The following is a 27,944-nucleotide window of genomic DNA, read 5'->3' as shown; positions in this document are numbered from 1 at the left end:
GTGCGTGTGGACTGTAGATGATCCTGGTGTTTAGAAACGTGAAGCATCGAGTGGAAAAAAAGAACATGGAAGCATTTTGTATTTTGTGAGGGTGGAAGCAGTTTGTGTGGTGATGATGGAGCAGTGAGACATGAAAGTAGAAGGGAGAGGGGATAAACACTGATGGTGAGTGAGTTAGAGGGAGAGATAGAGGGGGGAGGAGCAGAGAAATGATTCCTCTCTCTAATCCCCGAGACACACTCTTGGTCTTGCTGCTCAGAGGGAGACGGAGGTTGGTGGAGGAAACAGAAAGAAAGAGAAACCGAGAGGGATGGAAACAACAAGACGAAGGGAAGAGAATAGAGCTGAAACAATGAAAGACATGCTGAGAGACAACACGTGTGAGAGAGAGACAGGCTGTAAGGACGAGGAGGAAACCTGCCACTGGTGAACAGAGGGAAGGAGATGGTAGAGGATGAGGAAGTGTGACGCCTGAACCATAACCAAGGGAGAAAGAGAGGAGCTCCACAGCAGAGAAGGAACTCCTTGGAAAACAAACCTGGGACGGGAGGAACAAGAGGAAGGAATGATGAGGACTGATGAGTGGAGGATAAAAAGAAATCCCCAGTTGATCAGGCTCACATGAGTGTATGGACCCTGCACCCAGCCAGTGTTACCACAAGATGCTGTCAAAGAAGCAGAGTGTGAGGGCAGAGAGGTCCCCTCTGTCTCCCACAGTCAGGTTCACCTAGAGCAGACACACAGACGCACACTTCTGTGAGCAGGTGGACGGACACACAGACACACAGACACACACTTCTGTGAGCAGGTGGACGGACACACAGTGGAGCAGGTGGGACACACAGACTTCTGTGAGCAAGTGGACAGACACACAGACGCTGCTCATTTTCGGAGAGCTATAAATAAAAGAAGCAGAACGGGATCTTGGGAGCTCACAATGACACACCAAACAGATTTTTACTTTTATGCTAAGTTAGCCACCTGAAACAAATCCCTACCTCAACCCAACAAGTGGACTTGAACACTGGGAGAAAAGGGGAGCATTGAATACCTTCCTGTGGACGTCTGTTTAAACTGCATTCAGCAAAGGTTTGCTGTGCCCAGTAGATGCTTTCTATCTCCAACCATGGGAGAATGGACCATCCTAGAGCGCCTCCTGGAGGCTGCTGTGCAGCAGCACTCTACTATGATTGGGAGGTGAGTTACTGAATGAGTGTAAGACTGTGGCTGAGGTTCGATGGCAAATCTGTGTTGGTGCTATCACGTCTTTACACATTTCATCCATACAGTTTTCAAATGAAGACATTTAGCATCCACATGTAACATCAGCATAAGTGAAAGTGAAGATCTACAGGATAATAATGACACCATGCGGCTTAGATACTTAAAGACAGGAGTTAGCATGTTCCAGGGACAGCTCAGGTTGAACAGTTTAAAAATAAAATGAGAGAATGAAGGTTGAGATGGTTTGGTCATGTGCAGAGGAGGATGATGAAGATGTGGCTGTCAGGCAGGAGGAACAGAGGAAGACCACACATAAGGTTCATGGATGTTTTGAAGGAAGACATTGAGGACACATGTGACATGCACACCAAACAAAGCTTTCTCTGCCCTCATTGGTGATTCTGATGGCAGGGTGAGGACGACAAGGGCTTTAGCTTAGCTTCTTTAATCCACTGAGTGGCATGATGGTGGGTTAGGGAACCAGGAGGGACATGTTAGCCAACACAGAAGCTTAAGACATTTCAGATCCAGAGCAATATGAGGACCTTAGAGGTCTGCCATGCTTCTGTTCCTCTCCATGTTCCCTCCTGTGTTAGTATCAGATCTCTGTAAGAGGCCATCCTCTCATGAGCTTCCCCAACAGTTCCCTCCTATCCACTCGTTTCTCTGTCATGTGTGAAGTCAACCAGTGCAAGGCCACGGGAATCTGTTTGATGTTGTAATCACATTTGAATAATGCATTCCTGACAGATAGAGAATGTTTGTTTTTCATGTTTAATGACTTGAGTATCTGCTGATACGGATATCAGTCCCTACATGACTCAACTAAAATGATGTTACTGACTGTTTACACCAGGGGTCTCAAACTCAAATGACCTGTGGGCCACTGAGTGTCTCGTCTGGTCAGTCTGGGGCCAGTCAAGTAAAAAAAAACGGCCAACTTTTTTTGGGAAAAGCAACAGCCGTGGTGGACGATATGAGCTCAAAATGATATATCAATATGCAGGATTGATTCCTTTTTTATACGTACTCCATTGCCTTGTGTGAGCTTTTCTGTCTTTATACTTATTCATTATTCTGTATATCATCTTGGTCCACTGTGTTTGTTTTGAAGTGCTTTAAAAATAAAGTTGGATTGGATCATTTCAAAATGAAAGTGCTTGTTTTAATATGCAAAAATATTCACAATAAAAAAAAAAACATATTTATGATGCAAAATTAACTCGTTACAACTTGATATAGTTTGGGGGGCCACATGAAATCGATTGGGCCGCAACTTTGAGACCACTGGTTTACACGTTTGTGGTCTGTTCATAGCACATCAGATTTTACAGATTAAAATGTCCAATATCCGATCCAGTGATTTTTACCTGTATTGTACCGATACCGAGTATCATATCAATCATGAACATAAACATGTTTTTACATCTAGTAAAAGACACACACACACACACACACACACACCCTGGACCATTTGCCAGTCCATCACAGGGCAAATATATAGTGTCGAATTACCTAATTGCTTTTGGACTGAGGGAAGAAAGCAGAGTACATGCAAACAAGTCATGAAGGTCTTTTTGCTGTAAGGCAACAATGCTCCACATTACCCCACAGTAACCCTACATTTGAGTTATTGAGTGAAATGATGCCAGTTTATGTAAATGATGTGAAGATGATTCTTTCTTTGCTGACAAAGCTCTGTGAGCGTGACTATTGTTAACTTAAAGCTCTGTGAGCGTGACTTTTGTTTAGTTAAAGCTCTGAGCGTGACTTTTGTTAAGCTAAAGCTCTGTGAGCGTGACTTTTGTTTAGTTAAATCTCTGATGACTTTTTGTAAAGCTAAAGCTCTGTGAGCGTGACTTTTGTTTAGTTAAAGCTCTGAGCGTGACTTTTGTTTAAAGCTCTGTGAGCGTGACTTTTGTTTAGTTAAATCTCTGAGCGCGACTTTTTAAAGCTAAGTGAGACTTTTGTTTAGTTAAACTTTGACTTTTGTTAGTTAAAGCTGTGAGCATGATTTTTTTTAGTCAAAGCTGTGAGCGTGACTTTTGTTTAAAGCGATGAGTGTGAATTTTGTTAAGTTAGAGCTCTGTGAGCGTGACTTTTGTTAAGTTAGAGCTCTGTGAGCGTGACTTTTGTTTAAAGCGATGAGTGTGAATTTTGTTAAGTTAGAGCTCTGTGAGTGTGACTTTTGTTAAGTTAAAGCTCTATGAGCGTGACTTAAAAAGCTGCATGAGTGTGAATTTTGTTAAGTTAGAGCCCTGTGAGCTGGACTTTAAGTTAAAAGCCTGTGAGCTTGACTTTTGTTGCCACTGTGAGCATGACTTTGTTGAGTTAAAGCCTGAGCCAAAGTGACTTTTGTTAGTTAAAGCTGTGAGCTGACTTTGTTAGTTAAAGCTGTGAGCTGCTGGGACTTTGTTAAGTTAAAAGCCTGTGATGGACTTTTGTTGAGTTAAAGCCTGTGAGGGTGACTTTGTTGCTAAAGCCTGGAGCATGACTTTACAAAGCTATGTGAGGTGACTTTTGTTGAGTTACAGCCTGAGCCGGACTTTGTTAAGTTAGAGCCTGTGAGCTGACTTTTGTTGGAGTTAAAGCCTGTGAGCATGACTTTGTTGCTAAAGCCTGTGAGCTGACTTTGCTGAGTTAAAAGCTCTGATTTTTCCTAAGGTAAAAGCCTGTGAGCCTGACTTTGTTAAGTTAGAGCCTGTGAGCTTGACCTTGTTGCTGCCGTGAGCGTGACTTTTGTTTAGTTGGGCTCCATGATTTTCTTAAGGTAGCTCTGTGAGCGTGACTTTTGTTAAGTTAAAGCTCTGTGAGCTGGACTCTTGTTAAGTTAAGTTTTGTTTGACTTTTGTTGCTAAAGCCCTGGTGAGTGTGACTTTGCTGAGTTAAAGCTCAGCTGCACTTTGTTAACTTAGAGCCTGTGAGCTTGACTTTGCTTGCTAAAGCTGTGAGCTTGACTTTGTTAAGGTTAAAGCTCTGTGAGCGTGGACTTTTGTTGCTAAAGCTCTGTGAGCTGACTTTGTTGGTTAAATCTCTGTGAGCATGACTTTTGTTAAGTTAAAGCTCAGTGAACGTGACTTTTGATGAGTTAACGCTTTGTGAGTGTGACTTTTGTTAAGTTAAAGCTCTTGAGCGTGACTCTCTTGTTGTTGTGAGCGTGACTTTGCTAAGCTAAAAGCCTGTGAGCTTAACTTTGTTATGTTAAAGCTGTGAGCGTGACTTTTGTTAAGTTTAAGCTCTGTGAGCGTGACCTTTGATCAGTTAAAGCTGTGAGCGTGACTCTTGTTAAGTTAAAGCTCTGTGAGTCGCGACTTTGTTAAGTTAAAGCCTGTGAGCTGACTTTGTTAAAGTTAAAGCTCTGTGAGCCGCTGACTTTGTTGGGGTTAAAGCCTGTGAGCGGACCTTGCTGCTAAAGCCGTGAGCGCGGACTCTTGTGAAGTTAAAGCTCTGTGAGCGTGACTTTTGTTAAGTTAAAGCTCTGTGAGTGTCATTTTTGTTAATTTAAAGCTCTGTGAGCGTGACATTCTAGGGGTGTGGTTTTGGTCTGAAACAGCGCGGCTGACGAGAGTGTCAGTGAGGAGATATTTTGGCTCGTTTGCAGCGATTAGGAGGTTTTTAATCATGAAAACAAGTTAATATATGTAAGTAGACCTCCATAACTAACATATATGTGTGATACAAGCATTCTATGTCACGTTTAAGTTAAAGCTCTGTGAGCGTGACTTTTGTTAGTTAAAGCTGTGAGCTGACTTTGTAGTCAAAGCTGTGAGCGCGGACTTTGTTGCCAGCTGTGAGACTTTTGTTAGTTAAAGCTGCTGTGAGCCGACTTTTGTTAGTTAAAGCTGTGAGCGTGACTTTGTTAGTTGTGCTGCTGTGAGCGTGACTTTAGTTAAGCGAAAGCTTGACTTTTGTTAGTTAAAGCTGTGGAAATGACTTTTGTTAGTTAAAGCTGCTGTGGCTTGACTTTGCTAGTTAAAGCTGTGAGTTTGACTTTTGTTAGTTTAAGCTGTGGTTGACTTCTGTTTTAAGCTGTGAGCGACTCTTTGTTAGTTAAAGCTGTGAGCATGATTTTTTTTAGTCAAAGCTGTGAGCGTGACTTTTGTTTAAAGCGATGAGTGTGAATTTTGTTAAGTTAGAGCTCTGTGAGCGTGACTTTTGTTAAGTTAGAGCTCTGTGAGCGTGACTTTTGTTTAAAGCGATGAGTGTGAATTTTGTTAAGTTAGAGCTCTGTGAGTGTGACTTTTGTTAAGTTAAAGCTCTGTGAGCGTGACTTTTGTTAAGTTAAAGCTATGTGAGCGTGACAAGAGTTACGCTCACAGAGCTTTAACTTAACAAAAGTCACGCTACATTAGCACATTATTGGTCAACATTGGCTTTTCTTCATTGAATGAGACACTGAAAGTGCGACATCAGCTCGACGAGTCATACAGGCATGCTGCAGGGTGTTGGAGAGTAGATGAAATCCTCAAAGGTAACTGAGGAAAACTGAGGGGCAGATAGAACAACAACTGATGACATGCAGGATGTGAAAAGGATGGAGAACTATTCAAGACGTGTTTATCACATGCTCGACTAGATGGGTACAACAGCATTGAAATGGCATTGATATACATTTTCATCGACTGCAAATATAAACGTATACTAAAACAGGTTCTCTTTCTTCATCACCGGATGATACAATAATAATCAAGTAAAAGTAAAACTGCAAATACTGTAAAGGTGAAGGTTGTGTACAGACACTTGGCCTCAGTCAGTTGGCAGGAACCAGATGGTGCTGCATGTCGTGACCTGAGCCGAGAGTCCTGCTGCCAATAAGCCTCTGATCTTCTTTGGTGAGATGCAAGACCCGTTGTTCAAACAGCTGAAATATTCATAACAGGTGAAGCAAGAAAAAAGAATCTCAATCTAGATGCAGCCTGCACAGCTTCAAGTGTGTTTAAACCTCAGTCTATTTCTGTTTCCCTCATACACATCTCCACTTATGACATCTATTTTTAATTTTTGTTGGTGTACTCACTTTCAAGCAAAGAAATAAAGCTTTTGAAATGTTTCCAAAGAACTGTGTTACTTTTGAGGTCCAAAAAATACAATATATTCCTGAGTCATCCATCTTCTGCCGCTTTTATGCTCCATGTGAGGGTCACAGGGGGAGCTGTGCTAATCTCAGCTGACAGGGGTGATCAGTGGGGGACACATGGCATTGTGAGCCCGGGTCTTTTGGTTACAGAGGGAATACTGTGGAACCTTAGTCGTATAAGTCCTGTTTCTTGGGCTAACATGTGTGGCACATTGGCTCGATCGGGCTCTGGATGTAACTGCTGAGAAGAAGTTCAGTAAAGAACATCAACTGTCCTCAACGTCTGCTTATTGACTACAAGTTATCATGCTGGCAACAAAGATTAAAGAGTTCCGAGGACGCAAAATTTCCGTGTGAAGGCGAAGTAGAAATAAGAAGTTACAAAGGCTATGTCAGTTTGCTCAGTGAGGTCGTTGAGAAGGACGGTGACTGGGTGGAGTACATCAAGGGGCTGGAGCACGACATCATCGATGCTCCTCAGTGTGTGCAGGGGCAAGACGTATGAATTCTGGCTATGCTGCGTAGACCAGGAGGTATCTTTTCAAAGAACTGGTTACATTGGTGCAGAACCATCTGTGGTTGTTCCACTTCCACACTCATTCACGCAGGCTGGGAGTGACGGTGGAGCTGCAGCAATGATGGGAGCAGAACTGGAGGACATGCTGCGAGACAGGTTAGTCTGTGGGATAAATGACGACCAGTGGAGACCTGGTGATCCTCTCTGCAGGCGTTAGTGCTACCATACCACACGGTGATGCAGTCAGTCAGGCTGCTCTCCACAACACAGCTGTAGACGTTACTGAGGATCTCTGCAGGCAGGCCTAACTTCATCAGCCTCCTCAGGAAACGCAGCCATTGCTGAGCTTTCTTGACCAGCTGTTTTGTGTTGGTGGACCACAAAAGTGGTCCTCAGTGATGTGGACCCCTGCCCCCCCCCCTTCTCCACTGATGAGGTCTCCTCTCCTTCCTCTTGCCTGTGTTGAGGGTGAGGTTGTTGTCCTCACACCACAACACCTCTGTCCTGCAGGCCATCTGCATATGTCAGGATGGTGTTGTCCTTGTGGGAGGCGATGCAGTCATGTGTGTACAGGGTGTTGAGGATGGGGCTGAGGACACGTCCCTGTGGAGTTCCAGTGTTTGTGATGATGTTGCCAATCCTGACAGACTGGGGTCTGCCAGTCAGGAAGTCAAGGAGCCAGTCGTAGAGGGTCGGGTAAGGGGCTACAGAATGCATTATGTCTATGAGATGTGAGATACAAGTTTGTGTGTGTGAGAGACCATGTGTGAGGTGTACACAGGTGTGCATAAGTACACAGGGATTACTCTGCAGAAGGTGTGTAGAACGTGGGTTTCAACATCACGTCACATGCTTGGGTTGCTTTTCCTCTTCTCTCTGGCTGTCTCTCTCTCTGCCGTTGGACAGAGCAGGACTGCTTAAACATGCAGGTCTATCCTCCCTCCACCCTGATAGTGATCTCCAATAATGGAATAGGAAGTGGCTCTTGATAGAAGACAGGGCACTTAATGAAACAGTCTTTAAAACCTCTCTATTTGAAGTAGAAATAGTCTCATTACTATGGCAAGTGACTGATTAAATCACTAAGCACCTTAGTGACGTTTTGGTCCATTATTATAAACCTGGATAGAATTTAGGAGAGCAAATATTTGTATTTGCAAAACCTTTCTCAGCAGGAAAAACAGTAGCTAATCCCACAACTTAACTAGTGTAAAATATGTTACACCATGAATTTATTTGCAGAGTAATCTCAAAACAGCTGCTGGAGTGTAGGTGGTGGCTGAGGCTGAAAATACTGATGTGTAAATGATGTTATGTACTTTGTTAGTTAGTTAGTGTTATAACTATTAACGAGGAAACGGGAGACCATGAAGAACAGCAGGCATGTGTTGATCTTCAACTCAGGACAGACCATTCTCAACGTCACTTCACACGTCAGTATCACTGAAGGGACAAACTTGAAGGGACAAACACTTTGTGTTCCGGCACCTTATGATTTACAAATTAAGCACTGGCTGGGAGTGATGCCTGGCATAGGCGCCTGAGCAGGCCTTCCTGAAGGTTGTTTCTGTGGCTCTTCTGGTGATTGATGTCTGGCTCTGTAACGAGGGGTGGTACCTGAGGTGAGTCAGCACATGGACCAGAAGAGGAATTGATCGACATGTCTTCACCAGGTAAGATGATCACTGGTTTCCACTGTGTATGTCACAGGACCTGTTTTTGCAGGTGTCCACTCAACACCAGTGGTGTAGTTCCAGGCAAGCACGTTATCTCCAGCCGTGAATCTTCAGTGCTTTACTTTTGCTCGTCTTTCCATTTGAGCTTTCTGTTGGAGATGAACAATTTCTTTAGTCTTCTGTGGTCTCAGAAGATCTAGTTGAGCGCGGAGCTGTCTCTTGAGCACGGACAAAGCTGGAGACACCTTTGTTGTGGCATGAGGTGTGTTCCTGTGTGACAGCAGAAAAGCACTTAAGAGCTTGCTTCATAGTTTGTACAAATCTTTCAGTGAGCCCATTTGTGATAAGGTGCAGAATTGATGTGCTGAATACCGTTCTCTTCCATGAATGTCTTGAATTTTTCAGACACTAGCTGCGGACAGACCTTAGCTCTTCTATGGTTTTCTCAGAAGAGCTGCTCTTCATCACAGCCACTTCTGGCCATTTGCTATGAGCGTTGACTGCCACTAAGAACATGTGGTTCTCCAGAGGTCCAGCAAAGTCTATGTGGACTCTCTGCCACGGTTCCTAAGGCCAGTGCCACGGATGTAATGGCGCCAGCTGTAGGAGGTTTCTCAGAGCAGGACTTTGGCTTCTCCTTTGTAGCTGCATCCAGGCCTGGCCACCAGAACTAGCTCTGTGCAATCTCCTTCATCCGCACCACACCACATTACATCTTTGAACACTGTCTTACATTTGTCTATCCACTTCCATGCTGTTGTTTTGTTAAGCAGCACATGTAGCGGCTGTTAGCTTGTTGGACACCAATTTTGCGTAGTATGTCAGCAAGTCAAAGAATGACCTCAGCTGACTCACATTTTTGGGAGATAGAGCGAAGTTTTAACAGTTTTTTTGATAAATGGGTTTACAGATGAGATGGATTCATGCAGGAACCGGAGGTGAATGCAGGGATCTGATCCAGACGGCGGTAAAGGAAAGCATCAGTGACAGCATGCACACGGGAGGAAGTCCTGAGCATAGGAGCACACAGGAGTTAACAAAGGAGAAGACAAAAAAGTAACTAACCACGATAGAACTAGATATCTCAAAGAGAGCCGAGGCGTTTACCGTATGGAGGTGTGGCTACGAGAGGCTGGAGAACAGGAAATAAGTAGAGGCTTGATTATTAATGCAGATTTGGAGCAGGTGTGAAAGCCCTGAAAAAGCTGAGACCCAAACTCTGAACATTAACCTGGTTGGTACAAAGTTGTGTTCATAGTCTGAGTTACTAGTGATGGTTTCTTTATGACACTGAATTTTGACTGAAGTATGTAGAAAATGAAATGAAACAAACAAAAAATAAGTACTAATAATTAGAGTCACGTTATCTCTCTAATGTCATTATGTAATACATTTTTGAAATGGGTGCAGGTTCTGAGCGATATTGGGGGAGAGCGTGCTGTCGGTGACACTTATGAACAGAGAACAAAAAAATACTGTAGATGCCGGTGCACACTGATAAATAAAACCATGCAAAACTCTTAAAATATACAATATTAAAATATACAATAAGAATTAATAAAACCAGTCTAAACTACTATGTAACAATTATACCAGTGTGTGAAGTATGTGAGAAGAAGAGGAGGATGACGAGAGCGCAAATAATCTTATTGGGTATAAATTTGCCTCCTGTAGCTGACTTTGCTCGGACTGTATTTTAACATTGGCAATGATGGTCTTCAACACCTGAATCTTTTATCAGATAGGTATTAAAAGTTTGAGGTGTAGTGAGTACTTTGCTTGACATATACTGACATGTCGCTCAAACACTTGTTTGAATGATCCCAGCACTTCAATCTTAACATCTGTCATGTGGCTAAACAGGACTCTGAGGAGTCACTCAGGAGTTGAACCTGATATTGATGCTAGGTGACTGTGTGTGTTATCAGGTCTCCACTCAGTCGTCATGTGACCATTTGATCAGCATGCTTTGGTTTAGCAGATCCCTGTGGATTGTTCCTGTTCCTGCTTTGTTTGTAAAGTGTGGACATTATTGTGCAAGTCTGTACTTTATCTCTTGGAAAAGAAGTCAAATCTGGACGTGGGAAAGAAGCTGTGACATTTCCTTGCTTGTGACAGATTCCCCTGAGAGGTTTGTGAGTTTTGTGTGAATAACACAAAACTGGAATAACTCTTTCCAGACCTACAGGAAGTCTGTTCCTGTGTGTGCCGTCCACACTACCCTGACTTATTAGAGCCCAAACAAAACCGAAAAAGTATAAAATTGCCATTTTACATTGAAAGCCATTCATCTGGACGGCAACTTTTCAAGATGACCTGGCGGCTACAACTTGTTTAAATCTTAAAAATCTTAACACAGAGTTAAAACACAAATGAAATTTGAATCCTGACCCTAAAGCAGCTTGTGACCGAGGAGAAGGTAGGGTGGCATGTAATGGGAGGTTTACTGGTTCAAATCCCGGGACAGGCTGCTATTTTTAATCATTTCTATTTCTCAATCTATCTTATCTTGTATGTTTCCCCCTTTTTATTAACACTTTTAGATTTTGAAAATGTAAAGTTTATATTATTCATGTCAAGATACCTGACCCATTAAGTCCAGATGTCTGTTCAATGGTTGGTTAAATGCAGAATTAAAAATCTCTATAACACATTGGTGTGTGCAAATATAAGAAATTCTAATTCAATCACTATCAAAGGACAATTTGAAAATGACTGCCTGTTGTTTCTATCATTAGCTCATTATACGTCATTGAAGCATTGAACTGACAGTCCATTTCTCAACACTTCACATAATTCAATCAGTGCAACACTGTCTCCTTTTGAAATTCTGAAGATATTCCAAAATTCTGAGTTTTTTTCCAGGAAATATGGGGGCGTTATAAGGTGGTTTTATGCCAATCCTAGAATATAAGGGGCTTTTCCAAAAGTTCTCAATTTAGTGGAATAAACTTTTTTTTTTTTAAAAACACTGCATTGTTTCTGAAAGTATCTTCTAAATGCTGTGGTACATGTCACGCCAATAGAGAACAGACATGATGCTCTGTTTGGAGCTGAGAGAGAGAGAGAGTGTTGCCTCCTGCTGTGACGGTATGTTTCTCGTTTGACATTCACAAAAGTTTATGAAGACATGGACTCAGAGACTGACTCAGTCATCACGTGTCTAACCTGTTGTGGAGAAGCAGACTGACGCTGTCCCAGACCTCCTGTAGTTACTGCAGTGAGACGTTTATATCCGGTTATCTGGGCCAGAGTTTTCTTATCTTCTGCACTGGAAAGTTGAGCCTGTGTGCTATAAAGAGAGTCTGTGGTAACATGAACAGGAAATACACCTAAATGCAGATTACACACGGTCGTCACGGACTGTATAATGAGTAACTCATTTAAATGTTCCTTGTTTTTATAAATTATTTTAGATGATTCCTATCTTCTTCTTCTTCTTCTTCATCATGTGAGACTGATGGGGCGGCGCCCTCTATGGACGGGCCTCCACTGTTTTTCACCCACGCATGATTTGACTCACTGCACACACAACGAGTCAGAGGAAGGACAAGAACCACTAAGGTGGTTACTCTTCTGCATCTTTGTCTTCAGTCACTGTTTAAAACAGTCTTGGATGTGATCTGATATGGACACTGACCGTCGGTGTGAGTGTAACGAGTGGTTGTTTGTGTGTCTGTATGTGATGGACTGGCATGTCCAGGTGATACCTGCTGTTCAGTGGCTACAGTTACGTTCTCCTTGTGTTCCCGCTGGCAGCGTTGTTTTCAGTGAGTGTGTGTGTGTGTCAGTGTTGCAGCGACACGTGACTGAAGTCATTGTCATAATAATGATTGTAAAAATGTGAGAGGCTGACAGAGTTCTTCTTCTCTGAATTATCTGATGATGATGATGATGATGATGATGATCCTCCACCGTAAAAACAAAATTGAACACACACACAGATCCTGCCAACATGGTCATAGTCCCCATCTTCACTGCTGATCCTGTGAGCAGACAGACAGAACATGAAAATTCATTCAGACCATACACACACACACACACACAAACATTCTACAATGAAGCAGTGAAGGCGAAGGAGTGATTTAACTCTGGCTCTCAGGCCGGTTATAAAAAGCTCTGTGTGAGACAGAGCTGTTGTGTGAGTTGTAAATTTAGCTCCACCACCTGAAGAAGGAGCAGCATGACTCAGACAGCTGCTATTTATGGAGGAAGCTTTTCTTTTTTTTTATCCTGATAGGAAACAGTGTGACATGTTTTGGAAGCGCGATGCTAACATTCACATCATAGCAGACGACTGTTAGCGTTCATACTGTAAACATTACAGTGTGATGTAGCTACAGTCTAAACTCCAATAGGGTAGTTAACTGGAATACAAGTATTTTTTTTATTTTAAAGAGAGTTAAAGACAGTTATCAGTGTATGATCAGAACTCTAAGTCACATGTGTAAGATGTTGGCTTTGTCCTAAAACATGAACTCAAATTTAATCTTTAATCGAAAACCACTGACTGGAGTGCCGTCACAGGAAGAGGCACAAGAATCAAACTGAACACAATGTTGGTTCATCTCTCATTTAGAGCGGAAATGTCTAAAATCTCGTGGTGTATTTAGCCACATCACTGCTGAAAACCTGTATATTCAGCTTCAGCCAATAAACCCCTACATGTTACACACTGGACCTTCATACAGGTGCAGATGTAGACTGCACCCTATAAGAGGAAGCATTAAAGAAATCAATCATCTACAACAATCACCTTTGCTCGACTCGTTACATGTTCAAATCCCTAATCCTCAGTGACTTTGACAAAAGTATAAACATTACATGTCATTTAGCAGACTCTTTTATCCAAAGCAATTCACAGTACAATGGAATTGAGTACAATCAACGAGGGGTGGAGTCAAACTTGCGACCATTGCGACCATGATGTCATTTGAACACATGGTACCAGTCTTAACCACTGAGCCACTCCACCCAACGTGTTTGGGATGTTTCCTGTTCATTGTGTGTCATGATGGAGGCTACACAAGCTGAGTCCCAGTGGGTGGGAAGTTGTCATGGATGCAGCTCCTGGATTGGGATTGGGATTGTGAAAAACCTACTGATTTAATCTGGATTACACTCATCGTCTCTCTCCCTCCCTGAATCCCATGAATTCAGTCTCGTTCCCTCCATCACAACCTGACAACCTCCTCCTTTCCTCATTTCACCTGGTTTCTGCCGTCGCTCTGTTGTGAACGAGCGCTCACAGATGTTTTTAGAAAGTCTATTTTTAATGTCTGAGCGCCTATTTAACACTTACTTGATGACCTTATCTGTTGCCATGGTAACTGCCACAGTTACCCTGGTTACCCAATAGTATCGACATGAAGACCCGTGGGTAGGGTGCACTGGTGCATGAATTAGATAGGCTTACTCTTACCCGCTGCAAAGAGTTAAATTATTTTTATTTCTGTTTTTTTTTTTTTAAATGCTAATAAAATTTTAGCCTTTGACAGTTGTCAGGCAGACTCATGGAAATATTCTAATGGATTTGATGATAGAAAATGAAATGACACATTCTGTGAACATGTGATTTTCATTTCAATCACTTCATGTTCATTTGTCAACAAAAGACAAATTCCTTTGACTGTATTTGTGTGTGTGTGTGTGTGTTAGAGAGACAGAGATGATAGATCGGTGAACAGTGAACTATTATTAGATTACAGACACAGGATGACACATTGAGACTGCAGTGTATTATAATAAGTGAGGATCCTCAGAATGTAACGCAGAGCACGAAGAACATGAAAGTATTTGAACACTTATTATTTTACTTTTTTCCTCACAAAGCTGATAATGTGCTTTGTGAGGAAAAAAGACAAAAATAACCCTAAAAGGGAATGTGTCCTTTTATATATTTATCTATGATTTCTCATCATAGAAACGTAGGGTTTGTGAGAAAATGAAAAGGATGTTGATTTATTTGAATTTTGCAGTTTTGTTGAAACACTTCATCACTTCAAACCACTTATTTCACAGGATAGAAGTTCAACTGTAAACACAACCAAACCCTGCCTCCTTTGAAAGGTTTCACAAGTCAAATGGTTAGTTTAATCTATAATCATTTAAGTGACTACACACATGATACTTGAGTGCAGTGCTGGAGAGATATTGATAAATAGATTGAAAAATACTGCAAAAATACTTTCTCACATTTTCACATGTTTCTGTGGAAGAGTCCGGTTATTTTAGTACTATTCCTCATGGAAATGCAAAGGAATACATACCGTACTGTACTGAACCATTCCACTCGGTGGAAACATGCCATGATAGTCTGTTGATCATCCACTGTAGCAGTGGTTCACAACCTTTTTTCCTTGAAGCTCACACACACAAATAAGAATAAAGTAAAACGTTTATGATGCAAAAATAAACAGCAGTTGTAGGTTTGTGTTCCTTTTCTCACAGTGTATAAAAAGTGTCCTGTGCTTCCATTCAATCAAAACCAAGGTATTGACTTTTTCTTTTTTTGATCCTGGTTTACAGGACAAATACATTTTGGGGGGCAGGTGCTCAGTGAAAAATAAGGGCACTTTGTGCGGCATGTGGAACTATCAGCCGCCTTGAAAGGCACTGTGGCTACTTTTTCTGTTGGCAGTAGAAATGGCCTGTTTTTCATTTAGCAAATAAATGGCTGCAAGTGTTAATTATGTAGCCTCATGTAAACCTACACAATACTAAGTATACTGAGAGTTTCACATGCTGTACCAGTGACAAGCGATACGGACATCAGTTTAGCGTCTCGCTTGTTCAGCAGGTGGGCAGTCGGCTAACTTATGTTCAGCTGTGTGAGACGGACTACAGATACATGCAAGTTATAGCAACTTACAACTTACAACAATATACCTGGAGGAGGTGTGTGCTGCTGCAACGCGCCTCCATTTGTGTCCGCTCTGCACGTTCACGTTGACAAAGGATGGGAGGGGTGTGTGGTGGAGGAGGAGGAGGAGGGAGGCATAATAACTTGGGCAATATTATCACACGCTTTTAATTGTCAAGCATTTAAAGCCCAAACACCTTTGTTTTGTTAGGTTACACTGTTGCATATAGGATGGTTTAAAACCCATCAATGTAAAACAGAATCAAATGACCATTTACCAGAGACTGAAACAACATCAATAATTGTCCACAAGATCTGTTTTTTTTCCTCCAGGATGACACGGACGACCTCTTCAACGACCTCTGTTCCAGTGTCATCCAGCACACACAGTATACCTCTGTCTCAGTGGGGATTTTGAACTTCACTTTAGATTTTGAATACAGAGAAAAAGTTCTATTCTGTTCAAGCCCCTGTGCTAACTATCGACAACAGTTAATGATGTTTCAAGCAAACGTGGGGCTAATGTGGCTCTGAAGTAAATAACTACAGACCTGTCTCTCTTCTTCCTTTTCTCTCCAAAACTCTGGAGCATGCTATCTTTGATCAACTCTCCTCCTACCTTCACCCGAACAACCGTCTTGATCCTCTTCAGTCTGGTTTTAAAGCAGGTCACTCGACCGAAACTGCACTTCTTGCTGTCACTGAGCAACTCCACACTGCCAGGGCTGCCTCTCTCTCCTCTGTGCTCATCCTCTTGGACCTTTCTGCAGCGTTTGACACAGTTAACCACCACATTCTTACTTCCTCCCTTCAAGAACTAGGTGTCCCAGGCTCTGCACTTACCCTACTCTCGTCCTATCTTCAAAACCGAATATACAGAGTAACCTGGAGAGGATCCGTGTCGGAACCCTGTCTGCTAACTACTGGGGTCCCTCAGGGTTCTGTCTTGGGCCCTCTCCTCTCTATACACCAACTCTCTTGGTTCGCCGACTAAAAACACATTTCTTCCGACTCTACCTCGACTAAGACGACAACAAAAAGAAAAAAACAAACAAAAAAAAAACTTGTACATTGCACTTATGATAGTTTGATCTACTTGAAGCTCTTACTTACTTCTAGCTCTTATTTGTACCCAAATGTTTAAATGCACTTTTGTAAGTCGCTTTGGATAAAAGCGTCTGCTAAATGACATGTAATGTAGGTCTACGAGGATGTTACACTCTCCCAACTCTTGCTCTCTCCTGGGGTCACTGTACGTCTACTTAAGATATTGGTCTATTTCTTCCTGTGAGCAGGCGAGTTTCCCACTGCGCTTCTGACCCAGCAGGTCCTTGGTGAACTTGAAGGGGTTGGCAATAAAGGTAGTTGTCTCACGCCGACTGCTCCAGTGCCACTCTGCCCGACGGAGAACTATGATCTTCTTCCGTAGGATGCACATTAACTGGGCCAGGCCAATGTGTTTCTCTTATCCTGCCACCTTGTACTGGGACTTCAGTGCATTCATCTCCTTCCTTATGTTATTGATCTTCACAGCTCTCTGTTTTTTTGCATATGGTGTTCTGGCACTTTTCTTCTCCTCCTCACTAAACCGCTCGGCTGTGTTGCTGACAACGAGTGATGTCATGGCTTATAGTTTTCGGGCGGCCTCTACCTTTGCCATTGCCTCCAGAATTTGGTCGACATCATCATTAAACATGTCACAGTAAAGACATGTTTGCTGCAACACTGACAGGTTCCGGGCACTATGAGGTGACTCCAGGCCTGGCCCCTCCTGCGTCTCACCAGGTGTAACACCTGTGCAATGTGTTGCAACTGGCTCGAACGAGCACTTCATCTTTGTTCAGTGGATCTTCAAGCCGTGCGTGTTCTTGCAGACTTTACCAAAAGTGCATGTACACTGCTTCCTCATAGTCGTTTGTCCATTGCCTTGGTTATTTACCTTTATGTCCGTCCAACTGGGGTGCTCATTGTCCCCACTCTCGGGCACCCCTGGGGGTGTCTTTCCATGAGATTCAGGAAGCATAGACAGTGACAAAAGTTAGATCCAAATTCATCCTCATCTCTCCCCCAGAGGTTGGAACTATAACACCCGTCAATGTTAGACATAAACAGCTTTAGTAACAGCTGGGCGCGCGTGTGTGTGTGCATATCTGATTAAAAGTGTGTGTGCGGGTCCATTTGTATATTACATGCATGTGTGTTAGTATGTAGGCAGCCATGCCAGCAGGAGAGAACCCTGTCCCATCACTCCTTCTGTCATTGGCCTGATGCACCACAATATCCCACTGTGTGTGTGTGTGTGTGTGTGTGTGTGTGTGTGTGTGTGTGTGTGTGAGTGTGTGATGGCAGCCCGGTGACACACTGTGAACTACTCACTGTTGATAAATTGATAATTTGGCAAATCAACCTACAGAGAAAGCGAAAGGGAGACAGATGATAAGAAAATAAAACATGTCATATAAATATAAAGGTTACCTTTTATTTATATATATATATATATATACATATACATATATATATATGTATATGTATATATAGCATTAAGTCAAAATACTTAACAGAGGAGAAGAAATATGAGGAAGAGTAGCAATATAAAGGACAGATGGATAAACTGAGGACAGATTATCTCAGCTTTATTAGTTATTGATAGATTGACTATAAGGTTCTGTGTTACCTCTCTTTCTCTGATTTACTTATTCCCAACATAGCTTAATGTTGTGGGCCTTTAACCTAATGTACGCTGGCCTGCATGACATGGCATTGTGACCAGGGGCCTCATTTATAAAGCTTGCTACGCACAAAAACAGACTCTCTACAAAAACAAACTTTTATGGAAACTCTGACCCATGCGAGTGCACTTTTACAGGAAAGAGGAGAAACTGTGATGGCAGAAGGATGAATAACCACAGACTGTTTAAAAGGGTGCGGCAGGTGAAGGAGTAGAATGGGGGAGCAGGTATTGATGGAGGCTAAAGTTGATGTGCTAAAGAGGATTAGTAGGTCACAGTCAAGAAAAGATCACAGATTCCTGAGCTCAGCAGAAGCAGAGCAGACTTATCATGGAAGATTCAAAGAAAGTCATCATTTCACCAAATTAATAACAGTACAGTCTGTTGTCTTTTTCTAAACTAAACCAAAATCAAGCTCATTCAGTCAACACAACTCACACTCAGCAAGAATACTCTACACTTGACTTATTTTCTAGTTAGTATATTTTTCTTTCCCTTCGTTTTCTGCCCCTTGCCTGTTGCCGTGGTAACTAGCAGAGGGGAGCTTGAGGAGGAGAGATGAGAGGAAAGGGAGGTGGTGGGGGTAGGTTGTGTTGGGTCTCTGGGTAAGAGAACCATTGATATTCTTTTTAAATGACAAAAAATACTACTTTTTTTCTGGGTTCATTTTGTCTTCTGCTTCTGTTTGTCCACACGTCTGAATTCAGGTCCATCTCTCTTCTATGACTACATTTACTACACCTGTTTTCATTTGCTTAGACTCACTCACCCTATAGCTTATTAAGTACTCACTGTGCAGGGCATTTCATTTCTCTGAGGTTGAATAATGCAGATCAATGGGGCAGCATTATCCTTGTCTCTGAGTGGCTGTATACATGTGCAGTATAGGCTGTGTACTTGTACAGTATAGTCTGTGTACATGTGCAGTACAGGTACAGTACAAACTCTAATGGTTTCCACGTCTCTGTGTACATTTTCACATGTGAAAATGACCTGCGGCTCCATAATGAGACCCTTGAATATGACAGATGAGATTCACACTGTCACCTGCCAAGGACGTGCAGGAGACAGAGATGGTGGGTGGGACACTGAGGCATTTTGGAATGGTTGTGTTGACATAATGTAATCGCATCATCACCAGCGCCTGTGTGGCAACACATTAGTCAAAGAGAACAGCAAACACTGTCCACTGGGAACAGGAGGTGTGAATACACTGAGACATGTGTTCATATGTCTGCCGTGAGTGTGTGTGTGTGAAGCACAAGTCAACAACAGCTGATGATTATTCATGTTTGGGGGCATTACTACAAATATGAATGATTGCACATGATTTGGTGACTATAGCCGTACATGCACGTGAATGACTTTCTGCAGCAACAAAGCAACAGACTAAAACCACAAACGCCTCATATGATGGTTTGCAGAGAAACAGACACACACGATCTGGAGATTATTCCTGATGTGGGTGGACGACGTGTGTTTTTGGGCATATTGCAGAGAGAGAGAGAGGGAGAGGGAGGGAGGGAGAAGGACCAAAGAACTCTGAAAGTAAAGAAGAGAGCCAATGAATAAAGATACTCAACAGAGGAAACAAAAAAATCAGGTGGGGATGATGTGAGGAGTATGATAATCTACAGCTTTTGATGGCATTAACAACAAAAACCCACCCATGGCTCAGCTACAGATTACAGCAGTGGGTTTGCGTGTGGAAGCTTTTATATAATTCATTCTCTATGATGAGATTTTCTGTTATTGCTGATTCCCCCCTCCCCCCCACTCTGTCCCAGAGGAGCTGCTTCCTTTAAGGAGAAGTGGTGACTTCGTCATCTGTTTTTATCCCTTTCTGCAACCAGTTCATCTTAAACAGTGATTTGCTGTCTTATTTCAGCGTGCGTGTGCGTGCACAGATGTGGATTTTTAACACAGCACTCTCTTACTGTGGTATTGTGAATTCTCTGCCCACTAAGCTCCTTAATGGAGTCACTACAAGGGCAACACCATTTCATTTTTAATTTCATTTTTTCTCTCTCTCCTCCCCTCCTCCTCCACCACGGCTGATCACAGTTTTTTGGAGGTCATCACCAGTGACCTGCTGTTCCAATGAAAGGTTCATATAAACTGCACATTGTGGGTCTGGAGAGGATTAATGTTGTATGAAACCCTTTCACACTTCCCTATAATAAAACCATTCCTTCTCCACCTAGATTTTGAAAAAGTAATCCATGTGTAGATATTCTCAGATGAGATGATTGTAACGCACTCCTCTCTGATATCAGTCACGAGTGGTCCAGGCTGGTTTTACTGTCACATCACACCAGTCACTGGCTCCATGTTTATTTTACGATTGTACTGATCACTTTTAAAGGTCATGTGAGTCTGGCCCCTCGCTACATATCACAAATGTTTTCTATTTATATACAAGGTCATATTATGATACTAATGTTGATATTATTTGACACCTCTAAACCTTTGTTTTTAATATTTGATTTATGCCATTATTATTATACTATTAATATACTTTTGATTTCTTGTTGTTACTTATGTTGTTTCCTGTCTTGTTTGGTTTTCATGAATCTGGTCAGTGAAAGCACCTTGTAAGTGTTGTCTGTTTTTAAATAGTGCAATGTTATTATTATTATTAGTGTTGTTTTCTAATATCATTATTTATCTGTGGTGGTTTGACAAACACATCGTGTTGCTGGGCTTGATTTCATAAATCTATACTGGTTTTAATCAAATTTGACTTTGTGTTTAAAATGATAAACAGGCCTGAGGTCCAGCAGATTCCAGGGACAGGTGATATTATCCAGCCTCATCCGGAGTGGGCTTTATAAAGCACTGCAGCTGCTGCTACATCACAGCCAAAATAAGACAAAGACTTTAGCCATTTAACAAAAGGCTCAAATAATACAATTTACAACTGCTTAATATACATGTATATTAAGCAGGTGTAAATATATACATATATGTATATATTTATACACACACACAAGTACACACATACTGTATATGTGTGTACTTTTCTAGACTCAGTGTCAACTTTCACAGGGTCAACAGCAACATTAACAGTGACATTTTTGTATGAACTAAATAAACCTATAGCTTGTTAGACTAGTGTGAATTAGTGAGAGTGATTTTGACCTCTGCATTAGGAGGAGCACCCCAGCCCTTCACCTGGTGACCCTTCAGTCACAAGCCCAGTTCCCTTCCACTTGGGCGTGGGCTGCCCTGCCTGCCAATCATGTCTCCCCTCTCTCTGTAATAAATAATAAAAAATAATGCATACACATGCATACTCTCTCATGCTTACACGAACAGAGAGTACATTCACCTGCATGTTTTTGTGTTCTGTCCAATAATGCACGGACAGCGACTAAATGAGCGGTCGTGACTCTGCTACATTATGCTGCAGGGAGGAAACTGAGAACCCAGAGAAAACACATACAGACTCCACATAGGAAGGCCTTTGGTCGAACAGTATGCTCATGGTTTACTGTTTAAAGCAGGCAGACGTGGTGTAGCTACATGTCTTCATATTTAAATGGTCTGTGTCTGAACACAGTGACCTCTCCTCATACTGTGCACAGTATTGTACACCAGCCATGAAGCCTCTGAAGTCATCATGTATTGACCTGTAAACCCATCAATCCATGATAAATGGAATGAGGTCAGGTTTGGACGGGCTACTGTAACGACAGTGATTCACTGTAGATTATTTATGGGATTATCATAAATATAAATGCTGGTGATGAGTGCTATGCACGAGTCACAGAGATCCTTTGTATTTGTGTGGGATTGATGCACAAGGATGCAATCAATCAGCAGATTAGCAGCAAATTTCAGGCCTGTCTGTAGTCTGCGGTCACAGATTACAGGGAGACAATCACTGTGACGCTCACACGGCAAAGAGCCCACTGTCTGTTCTCAGATTTGAAAAATCTGAAAAACAAGGGATTTCAGTTGTATCTGATGTTGCTAGGGCGGTCAATAACTGAGACATGGTCCGTATGAGTGTGTTTGGGTGTTTTTTGCACAAATGAATCACACTTCCAACTTCATTCTGCTGTAAATTGAACAGACCGACTGATGACGGAGATAAGTGACACATGAACGAGGTGAATTTATGACATCATCGTTTTTCCCGAAGGAGCATGATGACTGTCTACATGAAAACATGTGACGTGTATGAAAAATCTAAGTCTGCTACCAAAAACCCTTTTGTGCATAGATAGAATGTGAAATCATGTCATGTGACCAGAGGCCTTCTCTCCATCTCTAACACTCTGCGCTGATATTAACACTATTGACTCTTCTTCAGACTTTGTAAAGTAGTATAGCAATCAATCTAATAAAGGGTACTGCATACAGAGGAGTTAGAAAACAACCACAACCCGAACACTTACATGTATGAGAACTGTACTTGCTTTTCAAGTCAAATTCATTATTTGATTCCATTAACACATTTTTTTTCAGTTTTCAGCTTGAGCCACTTTACAAATGGCACCTCATCACTTGAAAGGTTATTATGGATTTGTTGAGGAGTGAGGTAAAAAAAAAAATTTGCTCAATGTACTTGTACCTTGAGTCTAGACTGCAGGTTGCCATGGTACTTGGACTTAATGATGCAGAAGACACTAAATTTAGAGATCAGGAGATGTGTCACACACACAAAGACACAGAAGCAATCACAGTGGATCATCTGTCCACATATTTGATTGTATGCTAGATGCTCTTCCTGACACAACCATGACCTTTTATCTAGACTGGACTGTGGCTCACTTGTAACTGGGGTCAATTTAGAGTGTCCAACTAACACAATCAATGGGGGATTGGGTACGTTGCTCTGCCTGCTAGCCCAGCCCTTGACCTGTCAGGGATTTGAACCAGCAAGCCAAGTTCCCTTTTCACTAACCATGTGCTGTCCCTGTTGTGATTTAAGAGCAGTGATGACACATTTAGGCTACACTCTGAAGTGTCCTTTTCAAGTGCTTACACTGGCTGATGAATTGAATCTGAAGTACTCCTCTTCTCTCATTCTTACCAATGGAACCAGGGATTTAGTGCCAGTCCATCATTAGTGCAGTTGTCTTCTCTACTTGATAAAGGAGGTCAAAGTCCTTCCTGGAGCTTTACACCTGTGATTGAATCTTTTAAACATTACATAGTAGTATAGTGTATATGTAGCCCTGCCTGAGCTGTGAACTCAAATATCTTAAAGCGGTAGAAAATGGATGAATGGATGGATGGATAGATGGATGGGTGGGTGGGTGTGTGGTTGGATGGATGGGTGGGTGTATGGTTGGGCAGATGATGGGTGGATGGAACGGTTCTCCATTGTGGGACTAATAAAGTATGATCTTAACTAATATAAGACAGGCATGTTGAGTAGCTGTGTGTCAATCTTACGTCCCTCTCGTCTTGTCCCTTGTGTCCTCTTCTGTTCCACCAGCTGTCCTCATGTTCATTAACCTTCTCTGTGGCCTTCTTCTTTTCCTCCTGCTGAGCAGCTCCATCTTCAACATCTTTTGTCTGAAATAATCACTCCTCTGTTGAAGACACCTGACATCTGTGCTAGCAGCTTGTGGATTGTGAGTGACTGGGTCTGACAAAGACTGGAGTGTAAAGCACTTTTAAGTGGTAATTACTCCTTGGACGGGAAGGACATTATGTCAACACCTCCTCTCTGATAGACTAAATGATTGTACTCTGGACTGCAATGATCCCATTTATCTCTGTCTTTCCCCCTCAGGATCCTGCTGACAGTGGTGGTCATTTTCCGCATCCTGATTGTGGCCATTGTGGGGGAGACGGTGTATGAGGATGAGCAGGCCATGTTCGTCTGTAACACTCTGCAGCCCGGCTGCAACCAGGCCTGCTATGACAAGGCCTTCCCCATTTCCCACATCCGCTACTGGGTCTTCCAGATCATACTGGTGTGTACGCCCAGCCTCTGCTTCATCACCTACTCTGTCCATCAGTCAGCAAAGCAGAAAGACAGACGCTACTCCTTCCTCTATCCCATTCTGGAGAGGGATTACGGGTGTAGGGACGGTGCACGGAAACTCCGCAACATTAATGGAATTCTAGTTCAGCACGGTGGTGATGGTGGAGGAGTGAAGGAAGAACCTGACTGCCTGGAGGTGAAGGAAATCCCCAACGCCCCCCGAGGCCTGACTCATGGTAAAAACTCTAAGGTCCGTCGGCAAGAAGGGATCTCCCGCTTTTACATCATTCAGGTGGTGTTTAGAAACGCACTGGAGATCGGCTTCTTGGCGGGCCAGTACTTCCTGTATGGCTTCAGTGTGCCTGGGATTTTCGAGTGCGACCGCTATCCATGTCTCAAGGAGGTGGAGTGCTATGTGTCGCGGCCCACGGAGAAAACGGTGTTCCTGGTGTTCATGTTTGCAGTGAGTGGCATCTGTGTGGTGCTCAACCTGGCTGAGCTCAACCATCTGGGCTGGCGCAAGATCAAGGCTGCCATCAGGGGCGTCCAGGCCCGCAGGAAATCCATCTGTGAGATCAGGAAGAAGGACATGGCCCATTTGTCCCAGCCGCCCAACCTGGGACGCACTCAGTCCAGTGAATCAGCATACGTGTGAACATGAAGAGACGGAAAGGAGCATGAGTGGGAAGAATGCGCAAGTAAAAAGAAATGTGTAATTTTAATTTTGATGATGTGGAGGTCAAAGAAGATGACCTCTGTTCTGTGATGATGGAATGAATCGAATGTAAGAAAATCAAATCTCCAACTCTAGGATTTTGTAAGTCAAGAGGCAAAACAAGAGGAACATTCTAAAAACCTGGCCAATCTTCTACAAATGAACATGATTTTGATCTTTTTTTAATCTAATTACCTTTCCCTGTGCCCCGTTTTTCTTTCCATGGGAGGAATTAGAGGACAGGACTAGAGATGAGAGGAAGAAAGAAGAGAGAGGAGAGCTGATGGGAGTTTAAATTGGTGTTCGATTCATCCAATGGTGCTTTTCTTCTGTTTGCCTCAGTGAAGAGGGATGAAGGATACGGGGGTGGGACACATCAAGCCGATGAAAACATCCTTAAAAAAGCCATGAGAGACTTCAGAGAATTACATTACAGCAAGTTAGAGAGTGAGGAAGTGAAGGAGCAAGGGAGGAGCAAGGGAAAAGGGGGCACTTCTTCACTCCGCCAAGAGCTGCCTCTGATTATTGTCAGCCTCACCTCTGCTGGAACACTGTCATGAGTCCAGACCTCGAGAAAAAGATGGACTATGTTTGTGTTTTGTCTCCTGGCAAAGGATGACATGAACACAAACACGAGGAAGTACCATAAACACGTCCCTCTCCCCTATCTCTGGCTCTCTCTGGCTCTCTCTGCTCTACAGCTGGCAGCGATGTGGACCCCCGGGGTTCTGGATGACAGTGAAGACCTTCGCCGCACTCCTGCTACGTAAACCATGGAGACGAACTAACGAACAGCGGCACAAACGTGTGTCCGTCTCTCCTGAAGCACAAACCAAACGTCCCTCCAGCATTCCAGTGTGAGGAGAAACAAAGGACAGATGGACAGATTTCCACACATTTTATAAAGTACAGTATCTCACCACGACTCAAGACAGATTTTCTTTTTGAGAAAGTGATGGTGCCATCCCTGTGTTACATGGAATATGATCATATTATTTATCCATTGATCCAAATAGAGTATATCCAAATAGATTTATTTGTCTTGCGGGTGGAAAGGTTGGGACTTGTTGTTTTTTCACATGTAAATGTCTGTGTGTTAGTTTAATGGGTACTTTGTGTGTGTGGTTGTTTGAGGACATGACATTTATCAACACTGACTTCATAACATATTTTTTTTGGACTCAGACACTTGCTAGTACACTTTTCACCATGTGCAGCCTTTTCTGGACAGAAAGTAAAGCACGTAAACTCCTTAGAGGAAAACCACAACTTTCTGCTGCCTCCATCAGTAAGTAAAAATGTGCTGTGACTTTTGGGTTTGAAATCATTTGCCCAGATTTACCTCAGTGACACAACTTTTCAAAACACTGCAGCTGTAGACCAGCGTACCTGCAAGCTAAAAACATGGGTTTTCTCTATGGAATTTGGTGAGCTCTTACAAACTTCACTTTCCAGTCAGAAAAGACTGTCAAATAGTGAGATGAACAGTTGAACATAATCTTAAGCATATGTACATTGTCTGTCCCTGCCTGCAGCCATGCTGGCACACACACAGTCAATGTTGATAATGTTGATAGTGAGGGAGACAGAGAGCCTTGTTTTTCATTCAAATCAGTTGCATGGCTTCTGGCAAATAAGGCCTGTGAGCCTTTAAAAAAGGCATGTTTACATGAAGCATTGTTTCTTGATGAAGCTGTGTAAATAATGAGTAATAACCTTCAAGGGTGTGTATACTTTTTATTGTGGGGTTCAAAATGCATGCTCTATAAGAGAAAGGTAAAAGAACGACATGCAAGAAGGAGAAAAAGATCTTTAGGATCCAGAGTGCTGCACTTTGAATACTGCAGACAAGTGAGAGGCTAGTAGACTGAAGGACCTGACTTTGGGTTGTGTTCATGGACAAGCTAAAAACATTTACAACTAAAAGAAACACACACAGAGCCTGTGAAACCACATACAGGCTCAGATTTCCTCGTTTTAAATCTGAAGCAAGGACTCAGATATGAGGATGTTTACGTTCAGTGATATAATCCATCATCCGCTAGGTGAGGAACAATCCAAGACACACTTTCTCACAGAGTAGTGGTTTGTGTTTAATCGTAACAATAGCTGAGTCTCATCTGTCACTGCAAACTGAACAGCCGTATGCACGTAGCTCAACGCAACTAGAGCTAAACACTGCCACGTTTGGGGTCTGATTCTTCCCCATGCACTCATGCTGCCCTCTCACAGATTCATTATCTTCATGGCAGACATGTTGTACACATTGATACACAACAGACGTTCATCTTCAGCTACAAGACTGCAGGAAAAGGCATGTGCACAGTATACACCTTGTTGTTTTTAAATAAAGCTTCATTGCAAATACTTATTGCAATGAATACAATGTATACAAAAAACCCGACAGAGAGGAACAAAGCCAGGGTGATTAATAAAGTCAAAGTTATAATGAAGTTAAAAGACCAAACCAACTCCACAAGAAATGCAAGATGATAATGAAGATAGTGACAGCAAATGCAAGTGCAAGAGAGAGGTGGAATTATGACATCATTGTTTCTTCTTAAGTGGGACTTGTTTTGAAAAAAGTGCTTTTCACGGCTCCCAAAACGTTTCTGTGTTTCTGTGTGGTTAAAATGCTAATACGATATACAGTATGTTTATACATATATATACATATACATACATATATACATATATATGGATATACATATATATATATATATACATATATATATATACATATGCATACATGTATACATATATATGGATATACATATATTTACACAACCACATACAAAATAGAATGACATCCAGGAAAATCTAGCTCTGCTTCACAAAAAATAACCATATTCTTTCTGGAAAAATAATCATAACATACTGAAAAAGTAATTGAATTCAGACACGTTCAGACACACATTCATTTGATTATTAAAAAAATAAAATAATAATAATAATAATATTAAAAATACTTTTTTATTATTATTAGCAGGGCCTTCGCTGCTGACCCTGACAGCCCACCACTGTGTGTGTGTATGTGTATACAGTATATATGTATATATGTATGTATATGTGTATATATGTATATGTATAACTGTATGTGTGTAGAGATACATATATATATATACATACATATATACACACACACATATGTGTATATATTAGGGCTGTCAATCGATTAAAGAAAAATGAACAAATTAATC

The 27,944-nt window shown here is 42.1% G+C and overlaps 1 protein-coding gene across 1 annotated transcript; it reads left to right on the top strand.

The window, feature by feature from the left end:
- The first annotated feature begins 845 nt into the window (after nucleotides 1-845).
- Nucleotides 846-25,857, top strand: LOC122773360 (gap junction delta-2 protein). The gene is made up of 2 exons (XM_044031987.1): nucleotides 846-1,197; nucleotides 23,835-25,857. The coding sequence occupies exons 1-2, from the start codon at nucleotides 1,127-1,129 to the stop codon at nucleotides 24,682-24,684; spliced, it is 921 nt and encodes a 306-aa protein (XP_043887922.1). The 5' UTR covers nucleotides 846-1,126; the 3' UTR covers nucleotides 24,685-25,857.
- The last annotated feature ends 2,087 nt before the right edge of the window (nucleotides 25,858-27,944 follow it).

This window comes from Solea senegalensis, linkage group LG8, assembly GCF_019176455.1.
Source record: "Solea senegalensis isolate Sse05_10M linkage group LG8, IFAPA_SoseM_1, whole genome shotgun sequence".
Taxonomy (NCBI): Eukaryota; Metazoa; Chordata; class Actinopteri; order Pleuronectiformes; family Soleidae; genus Solea; species Solea senegalensis.
The sequence above is the reverse complement of the archived record's forward strand: the minus strand, read 5'-3'. Positions and strand labels throughout refer to the sequence as shown.

What these genes read in the sequence shown, in the direction of transcription:
- LOC122773360 (XM_044031987.1), top strand. Translation starts at nt 1,127, where the DNA reads ATGGGAGAATGGACCATCCTAGAGCGCCTCCTGGAGGCTGCTGTGCAG. An exon ending in CACTCTACTATGATTGGGAG is followed by an intron (nt 1,198 to 23,834) that starts GTGAGTTACTGA and finishes TTTCCCCCTCAG; the next exon opens with GATCCTGCTGACAGTGGTGG.